We start from the raw sequence: 23392 nt of genomic DNA, 5'->3' as shown, positions 1-23392 counted from the left end.
AACCTAATACAAACCTAATACACAATACAACCTAAAAACAAACAAGCAAGCACACACACAGTGGTACGTGTAGTTAGGTGCTGAGCACTGGCCGAGCAAGTAGTTTATTTGGTGGGCTCTGTCCATGGTACTGAAAGAACTGTTGTGCTCGCTCTCTCGCTCTCAATCTCTCTCTCCCCCCAACTGCCCTTGTTTCCCAGAGCAATGATACTTCACGGTATCTATAGCTGTCTATTTATGCAGACATAATTACAGGAAACTTTTACAGATCAGCTATTTAACAGCTGTGGGCTTTTATTATCAAAATATGCCCCTTCCAAAATCACCACTGAGTGGCTTCTATCATAATGTAAGTAAGAATGAATGATGATAAATACCCCAAAGCTGCAATTTGCTACAAAAGTAAGAGGAAATGGTGCCATAGTTGCTCCTCTGGCAGCATATTCATAGGAAAAAAACCCCTAAAATTAGTTATATCAAGGGCTGGGATAGAAACTGGAATATAAAGGTGGACTAGGATACAACATATTACAAATTTCAAAGAAAGAAGAAAGGAAAACAATTGTTTAAAAATGATTTACTGTAAACATAGGGATGGTGGAAAGGGAGCCAGTATGGGAAATATTTCCTCTTCAGTAGCTGGGACAGGGTAGCCCAAGTCAAGAAGAATGTTTTTACATATTGAAAGTAACCCCTGGTCGGGAATAATTTTGTGAAAGTGCACCACATCTTTGTGAAGTTTCAAATGCTATAAAAAAAGGTTTGAAAAATCCAAAAGTAATTAGGCAATTAGAGGCTACTTTGTAATTTCAAGTCACCATGTAATTAAATAAGACTGCAGGAGGTTAACTCCATGATGAGCAAATGCCACATATTTCACAGTACACCACTGAATGGGTAAGTTCCCTCCACTTTTATTAGCACATTATATTGCATTATTAAGAGCTATTATATTTAGAAACTGTGAGTCTTCCTGCCTGCTTGCATTTAAATATGAAACCATAATGCTACAGGACAGCACAGATCTCTACCTTATATATGTAATACATGCAGTGATGGTTACAAGATTTAGCACCTGCTTGAGTTTGGTGTCTATACGTCATGTTCTTTTTCTGAAGCAAGCAATGGCAAAGCATTTGCTCACATCACTGAAGAACATGGTATGGAATCAACTTTCTTCCTGACAATAATTCCACAAAATCCTTGCACGCTGTAGCATGTACAACATTGATTTAGCTTAACATTTTAACACTGAAAAAATACCCTACTCATTGCCTGGAACATGGAAGAATGAGCAATGCTGAAAAAAAACCAGTGTGTCTCCTTCAAATGGAAATCTTACCTCACTAACCATTTAGATTTCCCTGAGAGGGTCAATAAAAACCCACACAGAGCCTATTTAATAGCTATTTCTGTTCTGATTTCATGAGGTTTGTTTGTTTATTTAAAGTTTTTCTATGTCATCCTATTACTAAAAGTCTCTGGACAGCTTACAAAGAACAAAAACCAAAGAACATATAATATTTTTTAAGAAATCCTCCTACCAAAGCTTTAGAAACTCATCTGGTGTAATTTTTACTAGAATTTGCTCAGCCTACAATGTTTAGACTGGACATGGATTCAGATGCAATCTATGATCAAGTCTCAAGCTTGGCTGCAAGAGCACAGATGGAATCCCATGATGTCTGCCCTAGATTTAAGGGGGTGCCATATATTGAAAGGCACTGCCAGTGTGGATGAGGTGTGGAAACAATATCACACATGGTGTTCCCACTGCCGCCGCCGCCGCTGCCGCCACTGCTGCTGCTGCTACTACTAGAAGTTTCAACCTTTCTGAAATGTGTAGTTTTGAAAATTCACATAATTAATGGGAGAAGAGTATATATATATTTCAAAGAAGCACACAATTGATGCATACATTTGGAAAAAAGATTCAGCAAATTAACCATGTGTTTTCATGCAAAAAGAAAGAAAAAAGTAAGTAAAGGTCAATGGGTTCACACATCATGTCAGCCCATAATAGGAAGTAAGCCTAGATGGGCTTCCATGCAGTTTGAAACTGAAGCAATTTCCATGGGGTGTCCCCCCCCCAAAAAAAACCCAAGTTATTCTGAAAATGATGGCTGGTGTAGGGTTGCTTTGTTTAGGATGGAATGTCACATTGTCTGAACCCAAGCAACTGAGTTTATTGTGGGTTGCTGAAATTGGCTACAGGCTCACTTGTCCAGAAAGGCAAAATGCCCCGTGCCCTTTGCTTTTCACAATTTCACCACTGACTGCCCTTGCACTGATGCTGAAACAGCACTTTAGAAGGATTGTCACCTGTTCTCTGGCTTTTTATTTTTTGGTGCCTTGAAAATGCACCATTGGCATTATAATTTTTAATTATTACATTTTTGGCTATCTTTTGCAAGTGCATGCTTGCAGCTAGCCAATATGAGCATTCGCAAGATGAAGTTGCATGTCATGTAATTTGCATACCATTGTGAAGGAGTAGAGTAGAAAGGAGCAGTCAGGAACACTGGAAATGAGGAACAGGAAAGCATCAAAGAGTGAGGAGGACCCTTGTTGATGGCATCCCTACCATTTTAAATGTTCCCTTCAGTTTGAACTGGCAGTTCTCAGTGTCTGCCACCTGCTCAAAACTTCTACAACCTCTGAAAAGGAGATATTATCTGCTCCTCCAGTTTTCACATTCACTTTTCAGAGCGGTTACTGTGGTTCCCTGACAATCTCTGGTGTGTTCATATTTAAAATACACATTATTTTTCTGCTTATCTAAACTGTTAGAATAGTTCAAAAAGGATTCAGAAAATAAACACAAATGATTACCGTTGTTACAGTGAAAACTGGGGAACAGGAGGTGTTCTCAGCTCACACTAGTCAAGGGAAAATTTTAAGGGGATTGTTTTTGTTAGAGTTTTCCCAGCAACTGGTGACCTTTTAAAAAACTCACTGCTCCCCATCCTGAAACCAAATTAGTAAAATTAATTGTGCCAGTTGCAAGCTGTTCAGGGGACAATCCTGGGCATTCCTCAATAGACTGATGAGGCTTTTGATCATGTGGGTTTAAAGCCTTCTTCTCTTTGCCCTTAGAATTCTCTTTGCCCTTTGCTCTATGCCCTTCTTCTCTTTGCCCCGTTCCAGAGTCCAACAGGATCTACAGCCAGTGGTTGATTCTGCAATCTTTTCCTGAGCATAAATGGGTCTCTATAGCAGCCAGGCCCTTCCTGGAGAGAAATGGCTTATTCACCTCAACCTCAACCCAGTCAGACAGCAGATCTGGGCTTCTGGTCAGAGTACCTGGTATTGAAAGGTAGGTTACACAAGTACACACATCCTCAAGCACATGATCAAATGCTGTCTGAGACATCTTCCCTGTAAGGAGGCAGTGAAGCATTTGGGACTTTTGAGTTAAAAAAAAGAATACAACTAAGGGAATAGATTCTAGAAGTATATAAAATGATGTATCACATGCCATGGGCACCAACGTGACATCAAGCTGAGCACAGCCTATCAGCCATGCATGGCAGGCAACCAGGGGCTTCATAAACATCCTATTTTTACTGCATGCCTGGGACTGAGGTAAAAGTTGTTTGTCAGGTACCTGACAAGCTATCATCCATCACTACTGACCTGCTTCAGAAGCCATGTAGATGGTGTGGAAACACTGAGCAAGACACCAATGAAACTGGTTGGCATGAATAAATATTTTAGGATTTATATTCAGGGTAAAGGAAATATTCATTATTTCAATATGTGGCATTATTGGCTTTAAAACGTGTAGATGGCTTTACACAAAAATGGACAAATAATACATGGAAGATAGGCATATGAATGGCCAATTGGCATTAATGTTAAAACTAAAGGAGGTGTGCCTATCTGTAGGACAGAAATAAAGGGCAATAGTAAGTTCCTTTGTGCCCTCTATTTGTGAGCATCCCTGGCCAGACTAGACAGGGATGGGTGTCATATAACAATGCAGTGCTATGTTGAATCACTGATCTGGAAGAGCCAAATGTGATGCAACACTGCACATTCTGTACAATTGCTCCCTCTTCTTTCACATAATCATAGTTTATTCTATGTTTGGCAAGGCTGCTCTGATCATTTGTAGATATGGTACCCAATAAAGCATGTCCTCTCTCCTTTTAAGACTTTCCATTTATGTCCAAATGTCTAGGATGCAAACACATCCATATCAAGAAAAGTTTTCCTTGACCACTTTCATACTTCCTTGTCTGTCAACAAAGTTTCAACTTCTGAGCAGATATTTCCATTGGGAGTGATTGCATCACATTCATCAGCTGGCAAGTAACAGTGTTAGCTTTTTGACGCTGGCAAGTAGCCACAATTTGTGCTATTGCCAAACAGATCCGTCTTACTGTGAAGATATCCCTGTTTTGAAGATATCCTCTTGCCATCTATGGTCAAATCAGTAGCTATCAGTGGCAGTCCTTGCAGAAGCTTCATCTCCAGAGAGGTTTGCCAATTTATTTAATAGAATTTTACAATCAATTATTCCTTTTTTATTTCTAATTGTCTACAGTTTTGTCTCTGTAGAATTGTCTACAGTTTTGTATTTTAAGATATTTCTGTTGGCTGATTTTTATAACTCACTTTCATAGAGTCTGATGTTCTATTATTGTATTTCTAAGCCACCTTGATTGCATGAATTAGGTTGAAAAATGGGCTAAAATGTAAACTCACATGCGCATATAAGTTACAACAACAGATGATACAATTCCTTCCTTGAACGCTGAGTAAGTGTGAAAAAAATGGAATACAGAGTGGCTTAGTATAGAGTAAGATTTGTGAAGAATTCTAGCAAGAAATAATTGAGGACTTCTTGGTACGTGTGGAGCCTGGCTAACTAGCTTTTGGAAACTCCTCTGGACCTGACAGGAATAGCTCTGAGCTGCAGGTATGGGGAAGGGAACCAATCTACCTGGGTGGTGGTTCCAGGCAGATTAAATCACTATTGCTGGTAAGGGCGTGGCTGCAAGTAGAGCAGATGTCTATTTTTAAGCTCTTGTGCCTCCTACCTCTGTAACCTGGTTTAAAAAAAATCCTGAATGGCCCACAGTGCATAATGCACATGCACAACCATCCATGATTTCAGCATGTCACATTGTGTAGGCCCATGGGATGTGATACGTCATTTTATACACTTCTAGAATGTTGCCCCTTAGTTGTCTTTTTTTAAAACTCAAAATGCTTTACTGTCTCCTTACTGGGAAGATGTCTCTGGCAGCATTTGATCATGTGCTTGAGTATGTGTTGGATTGGTTGTGATTAAGATACAATTTCTTCCTTGAATGCCAATTAAATAATAAAAGATGAAATGCAGTGAAGCTTTATAGAGCAAATACGTATGTGAAGGATTCTCACAAATTGTGGTTTGTTAGCATGGCTGCATTCACATGTCACAAACCCCAGAACTCAGCAGCCCCTCTAGGTCATGCTGTGCCATGCAGCCTAGATCAGTGGGATGTTGATATAGCCTTAAACTATTTTGCAATGTATCAAATACCAACTATGACCCCATAAGTAAGATCATAACTGTATATTATTTGGTATGCTGCATAACTGAATAATCCAGCATCACTATAGTACAATATACATTTTTTGCTTGGCCAAGATGTAGGTCTAAGCAAGGAAATCTTAACATTGTTGCCATGGTGAGAAAGAAGATCCCAATAGATATGCACAACTTTTCTGGCTAGGAACTCTGAGATGCTTGCTTTTTTATATATATATCTGTCACGGCTAATTTCTCATCTTACTGAAAAAGATGTCAAAATGCAAAGTATGCTGAATCTATCCATCAGGTACATTTCACATCTCACAGACACAATCAAGTAACTTCTCAAACAATTCAAATCGTCTGCTGTCCCCTCCACCCGCAACAAAACTCTTCAATTTCCCTATTTCTAACTTTTTACTATTCGTATTATTTCCGCAATGTTGAAAAATGTTCTTAGCTTTATCCTTGGGCTTAAAGGGATGAAAAGAAAAATAGTGGAGAAAGGTGAAGAGGGGTGCAGAGGCCAAAAAATGAAACAACAAGTGTGTGTTTGTGCATTTAAATGACAGGGGTTTTTTTTTGTTTTGCTGTTTTGTTCTTTAAGAGGGCAGCTAATTGCCATGATGAGCATTATTGAATATTTGTTCAAGTAATACATATTACTGCTAAAAATCCTGAAAGGAAACACTAAATAGGAAAAAAATTATGTATTAAATGCATAACCAGTGCAGTCTTCTGCTTGCTTAATATGTTTGCTTAAGAGAGCCAGTGTGGTGTAGTGGTTAAGAAAATGGGTCTGGGGGTCAGGCAATCCAGCTGCTAGTCCCCGCTCAGCCATGGAGCCGACTGGGTGCCTTTGGGGCATTCATAGATTCTCAGCCCAGCCTGCCTCACAGGGTTGTTATTGTGGGGATACAATTGAGAACAGTGGGAAGAGAATGATGTTGGCTGCTTTGAGGTCTTTAAAAAAGGAAAAAGTGGGATATCAGTCTAATAAATAATCATAAATAAATAAGGATTCAGACCCAGGCCTTAGAAATGCTAGGTGGTTCTCCATATGCTAATCCCTAGGGGTCTTCTGTAAGTTTTGGGAGTCCTCTGGCTCAGACTTGAAAGGCAGTGGAAACTACCACGGACAGCTGGTATTTAACCTGAGTGACTTTTGTTCCTGTCCACCCTGTGAGCAATGTCCTTCCACCCTTCACACTGCACATGACTGGGTGCTGGTCCTGGATGCACATGTCCGGCTCTGCGGGAACCCCAGTGCTCTGTAACAGGAGCTTGTCCAGAAATGCTTAATGCACTGGGCAACCCACATTGCAGCAGCATGGATGAGGGAGGAAGTTTTGTGAACTCACCATCCATCACCATTGGACAACAACCAAGGGACAGTGCAGGCCATTTTGTATTGCTACTTCCAGCAGTTGGCTGGCACAGGCTTCTAAAAGCATCGGACTAGAAGCTGCTAGATGAAGCCAGTCCGTAATGCCATCTGGCGATTCAATGCATGGGCCACCCCAGTGCTTTGTTTGTCATAGAATGCACTGGGACAGAGTTCCGGCATCTTTTTTCGACAGATTTTCCAAGTTTTAAAAGTAACTTTTGAAAATTTGATGTTGGTCCACGTGGATTCGAATCACCCTGTTGGGCGTAGCAGGTTGGCGGCAAAATCATTAAAACAGTGCATGCAGGCTGCTTGTGTGTCGAATCTGATAGAAGTGTACTTTGTCTACGCTGGTTGTGATGGCGCTGCTCGGCTTGTGATTGGTCGTGTGGTCATGCACTAAGTGCTTATTGCGGGCAGCAACCGTTATGTTTTGTCACACAACTGACGTGTGTGGGTGTGTGTACAGTGATTGACTATGTGCGAGAGGTAAATAATTTCATGAGTACCGGCACCCTTTTTCTTACAAAAAAAGCACTGGGCCACCCTATGTCAACATAGGCAGGGTTTGCCTAGCAGTGCAACAACACCATCACAAATGCCACAACAGGTACGCTCACAGCTGTGTAATGAGATTTTGGTTGTTTCTAGCCAATGCATTTTAGTAAGGAATCCCTTGAAGATGATGAACTGTCCTCCATCCCCACTGTGAAGCCTGAAAATTTTAAGCACAGCAGTTGGAACAACACTCCCTGCAAACTCTACTCAAACTGGGATTCAAGAAGTTCTAGTTTCCCCATTGTTTGTTAAGTATCTTTCTCCCAGTGTATATTTGGACACTTTCAAAGCAAATGATTACACTTCTCTTTAGTAGTCACAAGTACGTAAAAATCTTTTCTGTATCAATATTATTTTTTAAAGTATACTGAACTGGATTTCTACAACAGAGAGCCATCCTTCATTATGGTTTCCACTCTCCCTTTCTTTATAAGAGGGGATGCCGGCGACTCCTGTGACATTGGGCTTTCTTACCCAGTAGAGATTTTGTTCAGAGCCTTACAGGAAATATGCATGGTACTGAACTGCATTCCCAAAATAGGTAGACCATCTTTCAAAGGTCTTTCCCAGATAGAAGCAGAGCTTACTTTCAGTATACAATGAAATGGAGACCTAAGAAATATGTGTGTGTGTGTGTGTGTGTGTGTGTGTGTGTGTGTGTGAATGTATAAAACTTAAACTTCAAAATGAGAAAGAAAAAAAGATATTCACCTCTTTTGAGTAGAATGACAGTAGCATGTCTGCGACCATATCCATTTTCAACATAGCATGAGTAATTTCCAAGGTCTCCTTCTTCAACTGAATCAAGAATTAATGAGATGGAAACTTCCTGTTCTCCAAGATGCTCCTTAAGAACTCTGGTGAAAGAAGACATTTTCTCCCATATAAAATGCTGTTTATACAATATCACATAAAAATATAAACTGATGTGATTTTTTAACAAATCAAAGCATTCTGGTTGCTTCTTCCTCTAGTCCAATGAGGACTTGGCTTTGTAGATGCTAATAAGAGCTGAAATTAACTTGACATTTGCAAGCACAACTTGATAAGATGTTTTGCACAAAATATTGCTTAAAATTTACATGCTCTTTAAAACATTTCTAGAAATCTAAAGTACACAGAAAATATTTCAACATGTTTATTATCTAATGGTTCTGATTCTGAAGAAGTGTATCTCTGCTTTTATTTGCTGTCTTGGTAAAATATATGTGTCTTTTTTACAGATAATTTATTTCCAAATATTTCTCCACTGCTCTTAGTGCAAGCATCTATCCCATAAGGAAAACTTTAACTTCACCACTAATGTTCGGCTATATCCATAAAAGAAAGAAAGCACACAGTCTGACTTAAAAGACAAGTGGTGATAACCCATCATCCCTCATGTTCCTCTCCAATGCCATGCAGTAGTGCAAATACAACATTTCTTTACACTCCCATAACCCCTGTTCAAAACTGAAGAAAGGATACTTCATGGGCCTCCCAAAACATACATGAAATGACTGACTCCAAAAAGCAGCGTGGCCATTTACTACAATCTCTGTTAAACAGTCAAATACTCCAAAAGCAGGTTTCCTTGCTGTTTGGTCTCCCCCCGCCCCCCGCCACACACACACCACTGGGCTTTGTTCGAGGTTTAGATGATGAACTGGGACCGAATGTACAATGTTATCATCTGCTTACCTGTCACAATGCATGGCCTACCTACGGCCAGGACTACAAATACTCCATAGCCTTATACCTCAGTAGCCTTCAATTATGAATAGGTAACTTCTCTCTTTAAGTAAAAGTGTCTTATGGAAACAGTTCTTCACAAGAGACCTACTAGATTAGTCTAAATGGAGAAGGTTGGGGAAAAACAGAATGGAGAAGAACCTAGTGATGCACAGTGGGTTCTTGGAATTGCCTATTTCTCTTCATCAAGGATTCTGCTGGAACCCACGCAGACACCCACACCACATGGGCATCCGTGTGGAATTCTGGGATGAAAACTGGGAGGGGAGAAACGTAAAGCCCTCCTCCCAGAGCATGCACATTTACTTTGAAGTAAATAAACCAATCATGGCTAGGGGAGCTTTGTATGATTAAAAGAAAGTTTAGTTTGGTTCTGATAATTGGCAGGGAATTTGTGTTCTAGTCCTTAGGAGCTTCTTTGGAGGCGATCCACATTCAGAAAAATACATAGCACTGTGTTCCTGGGATGCATATGCAGGTCAAGGTCCAGTGGAAATAAAGGAGTCATGACAATTTGTGGAAACTGGACAGGAAATATTTTTTGAAGCAAGGGATAGAAGAAGCTTGTATTTGGGATTCTCTTCCTGTTTCGTCATGGAAATCATTACAAAGGATTTACCTCAATTTCTTTTCCCTGTAATGGGAGAAAAAGATCGAAGAAAAGGGAGACAGAATACAAGAGAGACTCTCCACAATTATGAAAGTTCTCGCTAGCATGGGATTCCCTTTCCGATCAATTTGAGTAACATTCCTGGGCTGTTACAGTAGGTAGAAGAAGGGATGAAAAGCAAGGAAGTGCTTGGCAACTATCATCCTCATTGCATTGGATTAATACTGTGTCTTTCTTCCTTTTGCAAAGCACGCAAGCCAGCTTACAAGGTGACCATAGGTGGGCTGTTTATCTCAGTGTTCCAATGCATTGCACAGTTGCACATTTGTGGATCTACAGTCGGGATGCAAAACCTGGTGTCCTCCAGATATTCTGGACCACAAGTCCTATTAACTCCACCCAACATAAACAATGGCCAGGGATCATGTAAGATGCAGTCTAAAGCAATTGCAAGGCACTGTGGATTGCTTACCCCAACTGTAAAGAACTGAGCAATGACTGCTTAAAATAGTGATTTCCAGATAATATGAAGCCATTTTAGCTAATATCTTTTATTAGATTTCTAGATATTTTGTACCATCTCAGAATCCCAATTCTCCATTTAAAAGTAAAGACATGAATGAGCAGTTTCAGATATCATTAAGTATATGAGGGAGAATGCATTCCTGATGTAATTTCCAGTGTTTGCCCCATGGAAAAGGAAGCCTATAGTGTTTTAATTCACTTTAGTATTGTCTATTGCTTCCCTTACAGAGTGTTTTGTTTCTTATGAATAAGAGATTAATTTTGACAAAATATATACAATATCCTCTTTTTACCTAATATCACTTTCCCAAACTCGGCTTTCATCCAAATCCTCAATAAACTTTTCGCCTTTCATCCAGTACATTAAAGGGCTGACTTCACCACTGTATCCAAAGAATGCACGGCAGGTTAGATTAGCAGCATGGCCTGTTGAAGAGAATTAAGAAAATACATTATTCCAAAATTGGCAGAACTGTTGCCTTTTAAGACTGACAGCTAATGCTTTCTCATGCACACCTAAGAGCCCATTACTTGGACAACCTGAACAAAAATCACCTTTTAGAAGATTTTTTTAAACTCAATCATTTCCAGGCTATTATCAGCTACATTTTTGGAGGAAGTTGACCAACCAGTGATGAAAGAACAGAAAAAGTCAATTCCTTTAATAACAGGTATTCACAAACTGATTAATCATATGGAGTTAGCACCATGAAAGTGAGCTGGCAAAAGTGATCATCTCTGCCCATTCCTCTCCCCGCGACAAAGTCCTCTTAAAATTCTGCACAGAGTTTTGGGGAAACCTGATGAAAGGGTGAACGATGGCGTGGCAGGGAAGAGGGGTGCCTGAAAATTGTACAGAGACACCTTCTGTGAGTAGAGCTCTTTCACCTGCTGGAGGTAGATCCTGTATCCCACTCAGGAGGAGTATTTTTTCTAATTTCCTACCTTTCTTTTAGCCTTTTGGTACTCTCCATGGGGATTAAAAGAAAGGTGTGGGAATGACTGATGGCAAAAGGAGAGGGGGACAGTAGAGGATGAGGTGGCTAGATGAGTCACTAGGACAGTGGCTGTAGGCTTGGGTAGACTCTGAGGTATAGTGGCGGACAGGAGAGCCTGGAGGAATGTTGTCCATGGAGTCATGATGGGTTGGGCATGACTTTGACTGAACAACAAACAACCTTTCTTTTATCACTTATTTCAGGCAGGCTGAATAGATTTCTCAGGCAGTGTTCCCTGCAATTGCTGGCCAGAACGAAACTGCTTAACCTCAGCAAAATGGCTGCCTCATGTGCCTTTACAGCAGGCATTGCCCACCCCCTTCAAATTTTGTTTTTGTTTGTTTTTTCAATGGCATCTGCACTGACTAATGAACACCAAGCTAATTCAGACCTTTGGGACACCCTTTAGGCACTAATAACACAATTTTAATTTATTTTAGTGTGTTATAGGGGAGTGCCTCAGTCAAAACTGCCCCTGTTGCACAACATCTTCTCACATATGGTCCCAAAATTTGCAGGTCTCCTCAGTACAGAACCCAAACACCCTACAGCTGTGTCATGCAAGCAAATGCTTTACACTGTTGTTTAGCGACGAGGTTACCGGCGTGTACTAAGCACTCCTAGTACATTTGACGCCCATGTTGCTTTTCTGTGCATTTGTTTTCTGATGCCCACCCATCATGTTTTAGCATGTTTGGCTCATATAGGCTATTTACATGCTGATATTATTTTAATCACAATATGTTTCCCCGAGAGTTGATGCGAAAATATTTTAATGAGTAAAAGAAAGCCTCCATTTGTTACAGTGTATGGATAGCCTCAGTGGGTGTTTTCCAAATTTTTTTCCACCCAGCATCTTTCATCAGATGACATCTAAGAAATGTACAGACAGAGCTACCTTGACTATAGGCCAAGTTACTCCTGACTCAACATTGTGCTTCTGGCATACTGAGCCATAATAGCCTGCACTTCTTCAGCCAGCAGGAAAGCACCAACCAAGATGATGTTTATTCTTGGAGGGCTCTGTCATTTACAGGTGCATTTTAATGTGCATATGTTGATCTTTGTAAAGCTCCTGCATCAATGAGGGAAGTGGAAGGAAATGATAAAAAGCAAATCTATATAAAAAAAGGGCTCTTCTCATTAAATTCTTAGGAATCTCTCCCTCCTGAATGAAATATTTACACATATTTTTAAAACACAGAATTCAAAGTTTCTGTTCAGCATGAAATATTTACACGTTGGAAATAAATTAGACGAGAATCACCATCTCCTAGTAATACTGCACAGATTACTGCTGAGCAAGGGACATTAATATGCCAGGTGTTCTGCTATAAATTAATACTGAGACTGCGGCTGCTATATAATCTATACTTTCCAGCTTGGCTGAGCCTAACAGTGAGCTATTGGGAAGGTCGGTGGTGGGTCATGTGAGCAGAATCTTTGTGACTAGCTACTACCGTTGTTACTAATGTCCTTGTTTGCTACTTTGAGCTAAGCAAAAAGCACAGAGGATATTGGCTCTTGTTTACTTTCGGAAGAATGCTTGCTTCTTACTATCTGAACCTACCCATGTTTGCTCACAAGTAATGCAGTAATGCAGCTACAGGATTTTGCAAGCACCCATGTCCCACATTAGTTGTTCTTAAGATACAAGGGCTGCAATCTTTTGAACAGGCAGAAATGTTTGCCCATTTTCTACCATGGAATCTAAAGTTTGCATCTGCATCAGTCTTTCACTGCATTGAAGGTCACATGTAGAAATCAAAGCTAAATAAAAATATCATTTGACTGACCTGTGCAGGGAGAAGGACAGGGAGAGTGCGTCCCTGTTGGTTCTCCTGGACCTCTCAGCGGCTTTCGATACCATCAACCATGGTATCCTTCTGGATAGGCTAGCGGGATTGGGGGTCGGAGGCACTGCTTTGCAGTGGTTCCGCTCCTATCTCAATGGCCGGTTCCAGAAGGTGGTGCTGGGGGACTATGGCTCTGCACCATGGCAGCTATGCCATGGAGCACCTCAGGGGTCCATTTTGTCCCCTTTGCTGTTTAACATCTACATGAAACCACTGGGAGAGGTCATCAGGAGGTGTGGGCTGAGGAATCATCAGTACGCTGATGATACCCAGCTCTACCTCTCGTTTTCCACTAATCCAGGTGAGGCAGTGGCTGTACTGAACCGGTGCCTGGCCGAGGTAATGGGCTGGATGAGGTCCAACAAACTGAAGCTCAATCCAGACAAGACGGAGGTCCTGTTGGTTGGCAGATCAGGCTTCGGAGAGGGTGAATTAAACCTAGTCCTGAATGGGGTTGCACTCCCTCTTAGGAACAAGGTCCGCAGCCTGGGAGTGCTCCTCGACCCGGAGCTTTCATTGGAAGCTCAGGTGACAGCAGTGGCGAGGAGCGCTTTCCTTCAGCTTCGGATGATTCATCAGCTGTGCCCCTACCTGGAGTACGACTGCCTGGCGACAGTGACACACGAGCTGGTGACTTCCCACCTTGACTTCTGTAACGTGCTCTATGTGGGGCTACCCTTGAAGATGGTCTGGATACTTCAATTGCTTCAAAATAGAGCTGCCAGGCTGCTGACGGGGACGGGGCGTTATGTTCACATGACTCCAGTCCTCCGTCAGCTTCACTGGCTTCCCATTGAAGTCCGGGCCCAATTCAAGGTGTTGGTGATGACCTATAAAGCCCTAAATGGCTTGGGTCCTCGTTACCTGAAGGTGTGCTTACATCCATATACGCCCGCCCACCCGCCCCTTGAGATCTGCGGGAGAGGCCCTTCTCCGGGAACCCTCTGTGAAAGAAATTAGGAGGGTAGGTACTCGGAGGAGGGCTTTCTCTGCGGTGGCACCCAATTTATGGAATGCGCTCCCCAGAGAGGTCCGCCTGGCGCCGTCGTTATTTGTTTTTCGGCGCCAGGCAAAGACCTTTTTATTTAAGTGTCATTTTAATTGTTAATATTATTTGCTTATTTTATCTGGCCAGGGCGACTTATTTTATATTGTTCTTTCTTGTATTTTAATTTAATGTTGTGAGCCACCCCGAGGCTTCAGCGAATGGGGCGGCATAGAAATGTTTTAATAAATAAATAAATAAACAAATAAGTGGAAGATGTGTAGTAAGTTTGAGGAAGCCTGGGCTTTCAGATGGAGAGTGTTAACTTCCTGCTTAAGATTCCTTGCAGGTTCAAGATTAGGTCTCTACACATAGGACATTTTCCATTTTTGCCTTGTTTTATGTGCTGCAATGTAACCTCTAGGTGGCACTGAGGTGTGGTAGAACGAAGCAGAATAATGCACCCGCACTGGGAGAAAGTTGCCTTTATTTCACAATTCAGAAAAGGCCACATTTCCTCCCTTCATTGACACAAACTGTTGGAAAGCAGGAGGACTGGAGAATGATGCCACCATCTAAAGTACTCCTAAACTAGCATGAAGAATGGCAAGCCCACTAGAAAAGCCATATTTAGAAAAGTCCTATGTGCTGTATGAAGAAGTGTCCAGATTCTCCCACCATTTAGCCCACTGGTTCCAGTATTATAAAACTGGGCATTTGCCATTGTGAGTTTCAAAATAACATTCAAATGTCTGTCTTGGGGAAAGGGGTTATCCTGTCCTTCATTTCAGGTAGCAAAATTTCTTGGGTGAGCCAAGCCCTGATTTAGCAGTCTTGATGTGACAGTTTTCTTATGTGGGTTTAAGATAATAAGCACCACTTCTTGCCTTCATTTGTACAGTTCAGAGTAACCTGTTAGCTTTATGCAGCCATGCTTCAGCTCTTGGCCATTGGGTTGGTCTTTTCATGCATTCAGCATGACGAATTTAGCTGATGTGGACAGCCATCCTGGGGGTTCATTTAAAGGTCAAGATGTTCCTATAATAAATAATCACCGTTTTAATTGCACAACTGGCAACTTAGGTGTGGGTATAAAAAGGAGGAGAGCAAAGAGCAGGATATGCACTTCCTTAAAGTGTGGGCAGAGAGACTTGCCAGTCTTCATGCTTTCTTCTTCTTTGCCAGAAGAAAGCTAGCAACAGGACCTGCTTTCCTCTCAGGATCAGCTGAGCATACATTGACTGGGAGACAACATTTGGATCTCCTTTCGTTTACTGTATTCCAGTCATTACTGTAGGGTTTTTTTCAAGTGTGATTCTCACTTTAGTCCATTTAAAAGACTAACTGGGTTCATACCAGCATGTGGGAGCAAGCCTGGAAACTGAAGATGTGATGCAGCTGCCATGTGTTCCCTGCACTGAAATATGTACCTGCTGCGAAATAGACATTTCCCTTTCCTGATTTTCCACCCTCATGCCCACATATGGAAAATCAAGAGGTCCTACTTTCTTTATCCACAATGCAACTCTCAATGCAATCCTATGCATATTGACTTAGAAGCAGATTCCAATGTGTTCAGTGGGGCTTATTTCCAGGTAAGTTTGAATACCAGCTTGGAAATGGTACAATTTAGACAATGACTGGACACATGATGTCTTTTCTGTACAACTTCTTCTTTCATTTCTTGTAGATGCAAGAAGACATTCTTTTAAAGATCTTAACTATTTCCAACAAAGGCTGTCCTCCCCTGACACCCTCCCTCCCTCTGTGTGTACTTTGCTGCTTCATCTCAGGAAATTTCTACTTTTTCTAGAGAGTAAGGAAATTTCCCTTTCCTTACTCAAGGCCTTAAAATAAGATCAGACATCATTTATATAAGCCTGCTGTCCCAAAGCAAACACAGATTTTTGAAAACATAGAATACTAATCTGTTTCCCGTATATTTCAAGACCCTATCTCAGTTTACCTGAATGAATTGATAATAAATATTCTTCAATGGCACACTTTAGAAATGAATTCAAAAGATAAACAAGCTCTATGCTTTTGGGTTTAGTTATTTATGGGCAGGGGGCTATTCAGTATAATCTGAGCAAAATGCTTCTGCAAGCTCCTTTGTTAAAATGCACTTCTAGTTCCAGCTAATTGGATCCTGGCAAAGATGGACCCCTCCCCCTCCACACATACATCTATCTAAAAGGGAAGCTTTGTTAAGTAGCAACATTTGAAAAGTGAACAGAATGTGAGAAGGACATTGTAGCATCAGAGAGCATTCACCTGAAGTCAGTCAATGGTATCAGTAGTGAGACTATTTGGCCTCAGTGCTGATTTTTTCCCCCAATTAGTGCAGTGCTGGGCATCTTTAAATGGCTGCCATAGCCCCATTTCTCCACTAGAGGGCAGTGCCTACCTTTGTAAGAACCAAACCATTTCTTTTTAATCCAATGAAATTGCCCGGTGTATAAGCTCTAATTAAAAACATCAGCATTCGAATAACCTGCTAGTTGCAATTAGCAAATGCTGAATGTTTTGTGCCTGAGTAAAATGTCATCTTGTATGGACAGCTTAAATTACATTTACACCATTAGTCATACATGTTAAAATATCCTGCAATGACATCCATGTTAGTCTCTTATTTGGGAAGATTCAGCACTGATGGATGTCTATTTTTTCCTGGAAGTGAAAACAATTAGCAGAGCATCTAGTCAAACTGGAGTTTAAATAAATGCTCAAAGAGACTTCATGAGATTTAGCATGCTGGGCAGTCTTATCTGGCTCTCGTAACCCACAGGAGGTTATTTTGGATGAGGATAAAAACAGGCAAAAAGATTAAAGGTACTGGAAAATATAATGTAAAAATCACTGGGTAATGCCAGTCAATGCACCATAATACACAGAGGCCACACAGATGTCATCCTATGACAAGCTGGGTATTCGTTTTTAATGGCAATACTAGATTGCATAAACTAAGGGATACTGTCAAGGCTGACAGGACTAAGCCTTCTCCTCCCCCCCATACTCTGCATTTTTCTCCTTGATACTGAAGGAAAAATAATCTTTAAATTATCCTGCCAAAATGCAGGCTGCATCTCTTAGGAGCTGAGCAAAGGGAAGGAATGCATGTTATCTTGGCCATGTGCTTTCCAAACATGTGATTGTAAGTTAACATAACACAACTGTTTCCCACCTGCAATATGGGCTTCTTGCCTCAGAGATTTTTGCTGGAGGCAGGAGAATGAGGAGAAGGTTGGGAGGGTGTAGGGGAAAGTTAATAGGGAAAAATAAGAGTTAATTCATTGAGTTAATTCTCTCCCGCAAATGCCCCTGGGTCCACACTAATGCTATGAAATAACAAGAGGCCTGGGAATGTTGACTATCCTCATGTGCAGTTGCAGTCTAAGTGACAGGCATCACATACTGTAGCTGTGGGAAGAATACTATTTTCCTCATTAGTAGACAGAAGCACACATCAAAGGGTTCCAAAGCAGATCATTATTTATTTGTTTGCTATTTATTTCAAGTTCATTGTGCATTCAGCTTGTAATAAAAAAAATACCCAAATCTGCTAGCAATATCTATCATTATAAAAGAGCACTGTGTGTCTATCAGCATAATTGAACCAAAAACATGGCGCCTAAAGCATGCCATATGTAGTAAAGGATGTGCATCTTGGGGTTATTTTGTTGTTAAAATGCGATAATTAATTTGTATTGATTTCTCTGTGTTTGAAGTCTGAAGTACCATCTTCACTCACTAGGTGGCAGGAATCCCTAGGTGGCATATAGTAGATACAGTCAGAAGCCCAGGAGGACAGATCTACGGCTATTGCTGATGTATTCCCCTCAGTGGAAAGGAGTAGATATACCCATCCTTCAGGAGGCTATAGCAGTATTCCACAATGATCAGGAGTGCCAGTGGGCATAGATTCCTTCAGATATAATTGAATGGAAGAGCAGATATTATTTTCCTAGCCAAAGGTTGCACAAATTTGCTTGAAAACTTCACTGTATCAAACTATGGATTATTATATGCAAAGGTAGATCTGACCATTAGTGAATCATAAACATAATTTCAAAACAATCAGTGAAACAGTATGTACTACAAAAGATAAAACAGAGCAAGCAGCATATCATTGTTAAAATAACTAAAGATAAGTTCAAATAAACTCATTGTCTAAAAGCATGACTGATAGTTCCCGGAATGAAGGATTTCTACTGCTTCTTGAAAACAGGAGAGTAAGTGGACCAAAATGCACCTTTTGTAGAGGGGCATTCCCAAAGTCTATGCCTAATCATATCACAAGGCAACAGAATCACAAGGGTTGTATCCCTGTCCTACAAACATACCTAAGAAGTTTGAGAGTTATCCATATTATTACCAGCGGGCACTGGTGTTCCAAACCCATACCCTGAAGGCCTACAGAATTCTATCTTACCCTCCCTGATGTTTAACACCTACTTGAAAAAGGTGAGTCAAGTCAACCAGGTATCCGGAGTGTAGTGTAAACAGTATTCATGTTAACATTATTTTAGTTCTGTCATACAATTTCCTTCCTGCTCGCCTTTCTAACTGTTGCATGGAAGGATCTGCTACAGTGAGCACAATCTTGACCAATCACAACCTCTGATTCTTTCAGCACTGGAAATGGATAATCTGTTGAGGGAAGGAACAACAGGTCGCTGCACTGATAATATCAATACTGATATGGAAACATCAGTAATGATGTCATGGCCATGACTGTCAGTGGAATGGTGACCTGCACTGATGGGAAACACACCTGTACCAACCCTGGAATTGTTGATGGATCCTCAGCTTGCATCTGCTGGGTTGTGAGCACCAAAGTGGAGACAGAGGCAGTCAGTGTATGCAGTGCAGTTGTCATCAGTACCATGGGCATTGTCACTGGAACTAACAGGGATATCATTACGGCTCTGGTAGTCCTGCCTGAGTGACTCCTTAAGTCAGTCTTTTGCTGTGTCACTGGCTGCCTTGGATGCTTGCTTCCAATGATCAGCCTCAGCTATATCAAGCTTCAGCAAACTTTTGTGTTAAAGTTCTCATAGTATGTGTAACTCTTTGAAAGACACATTGGCAGCACATCATGCAGATTTACCATGGTGTTTTGGTGGATTCCCGAAACAGCCCTGATGAGCCCAACAGACAACTGAGCTCATCCTGGATTTTTGGCTTCCTACTTCTCCTTTCCCCTGTTCCTCCCAGCAGCAACCCAAGGAACACCTACAGAAGGGGGGGAAACCTTTTAAACTCGAGACTCATTTACCTGCTTTATCCTTTGCATTAAATAGAAGTAAAATTACAATAGGCTGTGATAAGGCAAGGAGAAGAAGAATGAGTAGAGAAGTTACTAGAAAATAAGTTGTACAAAAAATTCTGTTGGATGGAGAGACCAGGGGCAGCTTCCAAATTGTTAAAATATGGAAAGAGGTGAACATGTTTTAAACAGCGAAAATAAAAAAATATATAAATATATACTATCTGTGCTTCTGCTTTTCATATTTTCAGAATGATGTTGTAGCACCATGTGTAAGTTGTATTTGTCTTATGGGAAGGCAGGGGCACCTTCTGCGTGTGTGGTCTGCAGTTCTCTCCCTGCAGCAAGATCACTTGCAGTGTTAGAGCTCAGTGAAGATCTGATGGACTGCGTCCTAAACTTAATGGAAGGTTAGGGTGTGTGAGAGATACATTGCAGAGAGGCACCAGTCTGTCCTCATAAGCCATGATCAAGAGCTTGTGCAAACGAGGCAATGGGGTTGAGAGTAGAGATCAGGGAAGCCTCTCACAACAACCACCGCCCAAAATGCTGATGAGACACTTTGGAGGCAGCTCATAGCTGAGCTTTCCATCTAGTGTGTGGCAAGAGCCGCAAGGGCATTTTGCTGCTCCTGAAAACAAGCTCGCCAAGAGTCACTTAATACAACCGGGTCCACATGACACGGCAAACATAATCGGCAATGAGTTTTAGTCATGTTGTATGATCCCAGTCATTTATCTAAGGTAATGTCTTACTGTGAGGTGTACCTTTTTCCTGCAACTTATGTACTTAAGAAAAAAGACTGTCAAACCCAAGGTCTCTGACATCTGATGAAGATGCCAGATGATGCAGTCAGAGCAATCCAACAAAAATGCAAAATGAGAAAAGGACAAGAATTTCCAGATAAAGGAAGGAAGCATAAAGAATCAATCAATGAAACAAAGTATGTTTCAAAAGTATGTTTTTGGTTAAAGAAAAGACAAAAAAGTTAAAGTATTAATAACAGAAAACAATGCCAAGGCAGTAGCAAAGAATAACTGAGGACGCCATACTCCTTGAACATGTTCAGTGGACTTCCCTCCAAAAGAAACCAACTCTAGAATGCTCCAAACCAGCCTCTGCACAATGCAGACCCCATATATATGATGGACAGAAAATGCAGAGACAAATTAAGATGTTTTAAAACTTAAGATCTTTAAAAAGACTGTTTAACATAATACTGATATGTAAAAAGGCAGCACTATGAGAATAATATGTAAGTTATGACAAATTACAAATAAATGCTTTAATATATTTTTCTGAATGATAAAGTAGTATGAGCAACCAGCACTTTTCAGGGTAGGGCATTCTACAATGGGGTACCACCACTGTAAAGGTGGTGGTTGTTGTTGTTAGTTGCGAAGTCGTGTCTGACCCACCGCGACCCCATGGACAACATTCCTCCAGGCTTTCCTATCCTCCACCATCCCCCGGAGTCCACTCAAGCTCACACCAACTGCTTCAGTGAATCCACCTCATTCTCTGCCTTCCCCTTCTTCTTTTGCCATCTATTGTTCCCAGCATTAGGCTCTTCTCCAGCGAGTCCTTCCTTCTCATTAGGTGGCCAAAGTATTTGAGTTTCATCTTCAGGATCTGGCCTTCTAAAGAGCAGTCAGGGTCGATCTCCTCTACGACTGACCAGTTTGATCGCCTTGCAGTCCAAGGCACTCGCAGGAGTCTCCTACAGCACCACAATTCAAAGGCCTCAATCCTTTGGCGCTCAGCCTTCCTTATGGTCCAGCTTTCACAGCCATACATTGCAACAGGGAAATCTATAGCCTTGACTATACGCACTTTTGTTGGCAGGGTGATGTCTCTGCTTTTTAGTATGCTGTCTAGATTTGCCATAGCTTTCCTCCCCAGGAGCAAGCGAATTTTAATTTCTTGGCTGCAGTCCCCATCTGCGGTGATCTTGGAGCCCAGGAAAATAAAATCTGTCACTACCTCCATTTCTTCCCCATCTATTTGCCAGGAAGTGAGAGAACCGGATGCCATGATCTTAGTTTCTTAATATTGAGTTTCAAGCGAACTTTTGCGCTCTCCTCCTTCATCTGCATCAAGAGGCTCTTTAGTTCCTCCTCACTTTCTGCCATTAGAGTGGTATCATCTGCATATCTGAGGATGTTGATATTTCTCCCAGCAATCTTAATTCCAACTGGTGATTCATCTAGCCCTGCCTTTCTCATGATGTGCTCTGCATATAAGTTAAATAGACAGGGTGACAGTATACAGCATTGCCGAACTCCTTTCTCAATTTTGAACCAATCAGGGGTTCCATGTCCAGTTCTCACTGTTGCTTCTTGATCCGTATATAGGTTTCTCAAGAGACAAATAAGATGGTCTGGTACTCCCATCTCTTTAAGAACTTGCCACAATTTGTTGTGATCCACACAATCAAAGGCTTTAGCATAGTCAATGAAGCAGAAGTAGATGTTTTTCTGGAACTCCCTAGCTTTCTCCATGATCCAGCGTACATTGGCAATTTGATCTCTAGTTCCTCTCCCTCTTCGAAATCCTGCCTGTACTTCTGGTAGTTCTTGGTCCACATACTGCTGGAGCCTAGCTTGTAGGATTTTGAGCATCACTTTGCTACCATGTGAAATGAGTGCAATGGTGCGGTAGTTTGAACATTCTTTGGCATTGCCTTTCTTTGGGATCGGAATGTAAACTGACCTTTTCCAATCCTGTGGCCACTGCGGAGTTTTCCAAATTTGCTGGCATATTGAGTGTAGCACTTTTACTGCATTGTCTTTTAAGATTTTGAATAGCTCAGCGGGAATGCTTTCACCTCCACTAGCTTTGTTGTTGCTCAGACTTCCTAAGGCCCATTTGACTTCACATTCCAGGATGTCTGGCTCGAGTTCAGTGACCACCCCATCATAGTTATCAGGGACGTTAAGCTCTTTCTTGTATAGTTCCTCTGTGTAATCTTGCCACCTCTTCTTAATCTCTTCTGCCTCTGTTAGGTCCCTGCCATTTTGGTCCTTTATCATGCCCATCCTTTCATGAAATGTTCCCTTCATATCTCCAATTTTCTTGAAGAGATGCCTGGTCCTCCCTAGTCTATTGTTTTCTTCTATTTCTTTGCACTGTTCACTTAAGAAGGCATTCTGATCTCTTCTAGCTATTCTCTGGAATTCGGCATTCAATTGAGTGTATCTTTCTCTTTCTCCCTTGTCTTTCGCTTCCCTTCTTTCCTCAGCTATTTGTAAAGCTTCCTCATTTTGCTTTCTTGCATTTCTTTTTCTTTGGGATGGCTTTAGTTACTCCCTCTTCTACAATGTTGCGAACCTCCATCCATAGTTCTTCAGGCACTCTGTCTATCAGATCTAATTCCTTAAATCTATTTGTCACCTCTACTGTATATTCATCAGGGATATGATTTAGGTCATACCTGAGTGGCCTAGTGCTTTTTCCTACTTTCTTCAACTTAAGCCTAAATTTTGCAACCAGAAGCTCATGATCTGAGCCACAGTCAGCTCCTGATCTAGTTTTTACTGACTGTAAAGAACTTCTCCATCTTTGGCTGCAGAACACATAGTCAATCTGATTTCTGTGTTGACGGTCTGGTGATGTCCATGTGTAGAGTTGTCTCTTGAGTTGTTGGAAAAGACTGTTTGCTACGACCATCGCATTTTCTCGGCAAAATTCTACCAGCTTGTGCCCTGCTTCATTTTGTACTCCAAGGCCAAAGTTGCCTGTTATCTTTTGGCCTCCTACTTTAGCATTCCAATCCCCCATGATGATAAGGACATCATGTTTTGGAGTTAAGTCTAGAAGGTGCTGTAGGCCTTCATAGAACTGGTCATCTTCAGCCTCTTCAGCACCAGTGGTTGGGGCATAGACTTGGACTACTGTGATGTTGAATGGTTTGCCTTGGATTCGAACTGAGATCATTCTGTCATTTTGG

General features: G+C 41.3%; 1 protein-coding gene across 1 annotated transcript in view; it reads right to left on the bottom strand.

The window, feature by feature from the left end:
- IL1RAPL1 (interleukin 1 receptor accessory protein like 1) overlaps positions 1 to 23392 on the bottom strand; it is a 581999-nt gene that overhangs the window by 36548 nt on the left and 522059 nt on the right. Inside the window, exons 8-9 of the mRNA XM_044442750.1 lie at positions 10629 to 10761; positions 8181 to 8326 (exon numbers count right to left, since the gene is read on the bottom strand). Of these exons, the coding sequence (XP_044298685.1) occupies positions 8181 to 8326; positions 10629 to 10761 (279 nt within the window). The remainder of the gene's footprint in view (positions 1 to 8180; positions 8327 to 10628; positions 10762 to 23392) is intronic.

The sequence above is a fragment of the Varanus komodoensis genome, unplaced genomic scaffold (assembly GCF_004798865.1).
Source record: "Varanus komodoensis strain SLA01 unplaced genomic scaffold, ASM479886v1 scaffold4, whole genome shotgun sequence".
Taxonomy (NCBI): Eukaryota; Metazoa; Chordata; class Lepidosauria; order Squamata; family Varanidae; genus Varanus; species Varanus komodoensis.
This window is presented reverse-complemented; position numbering and strand designations above follow the sequence as displayed.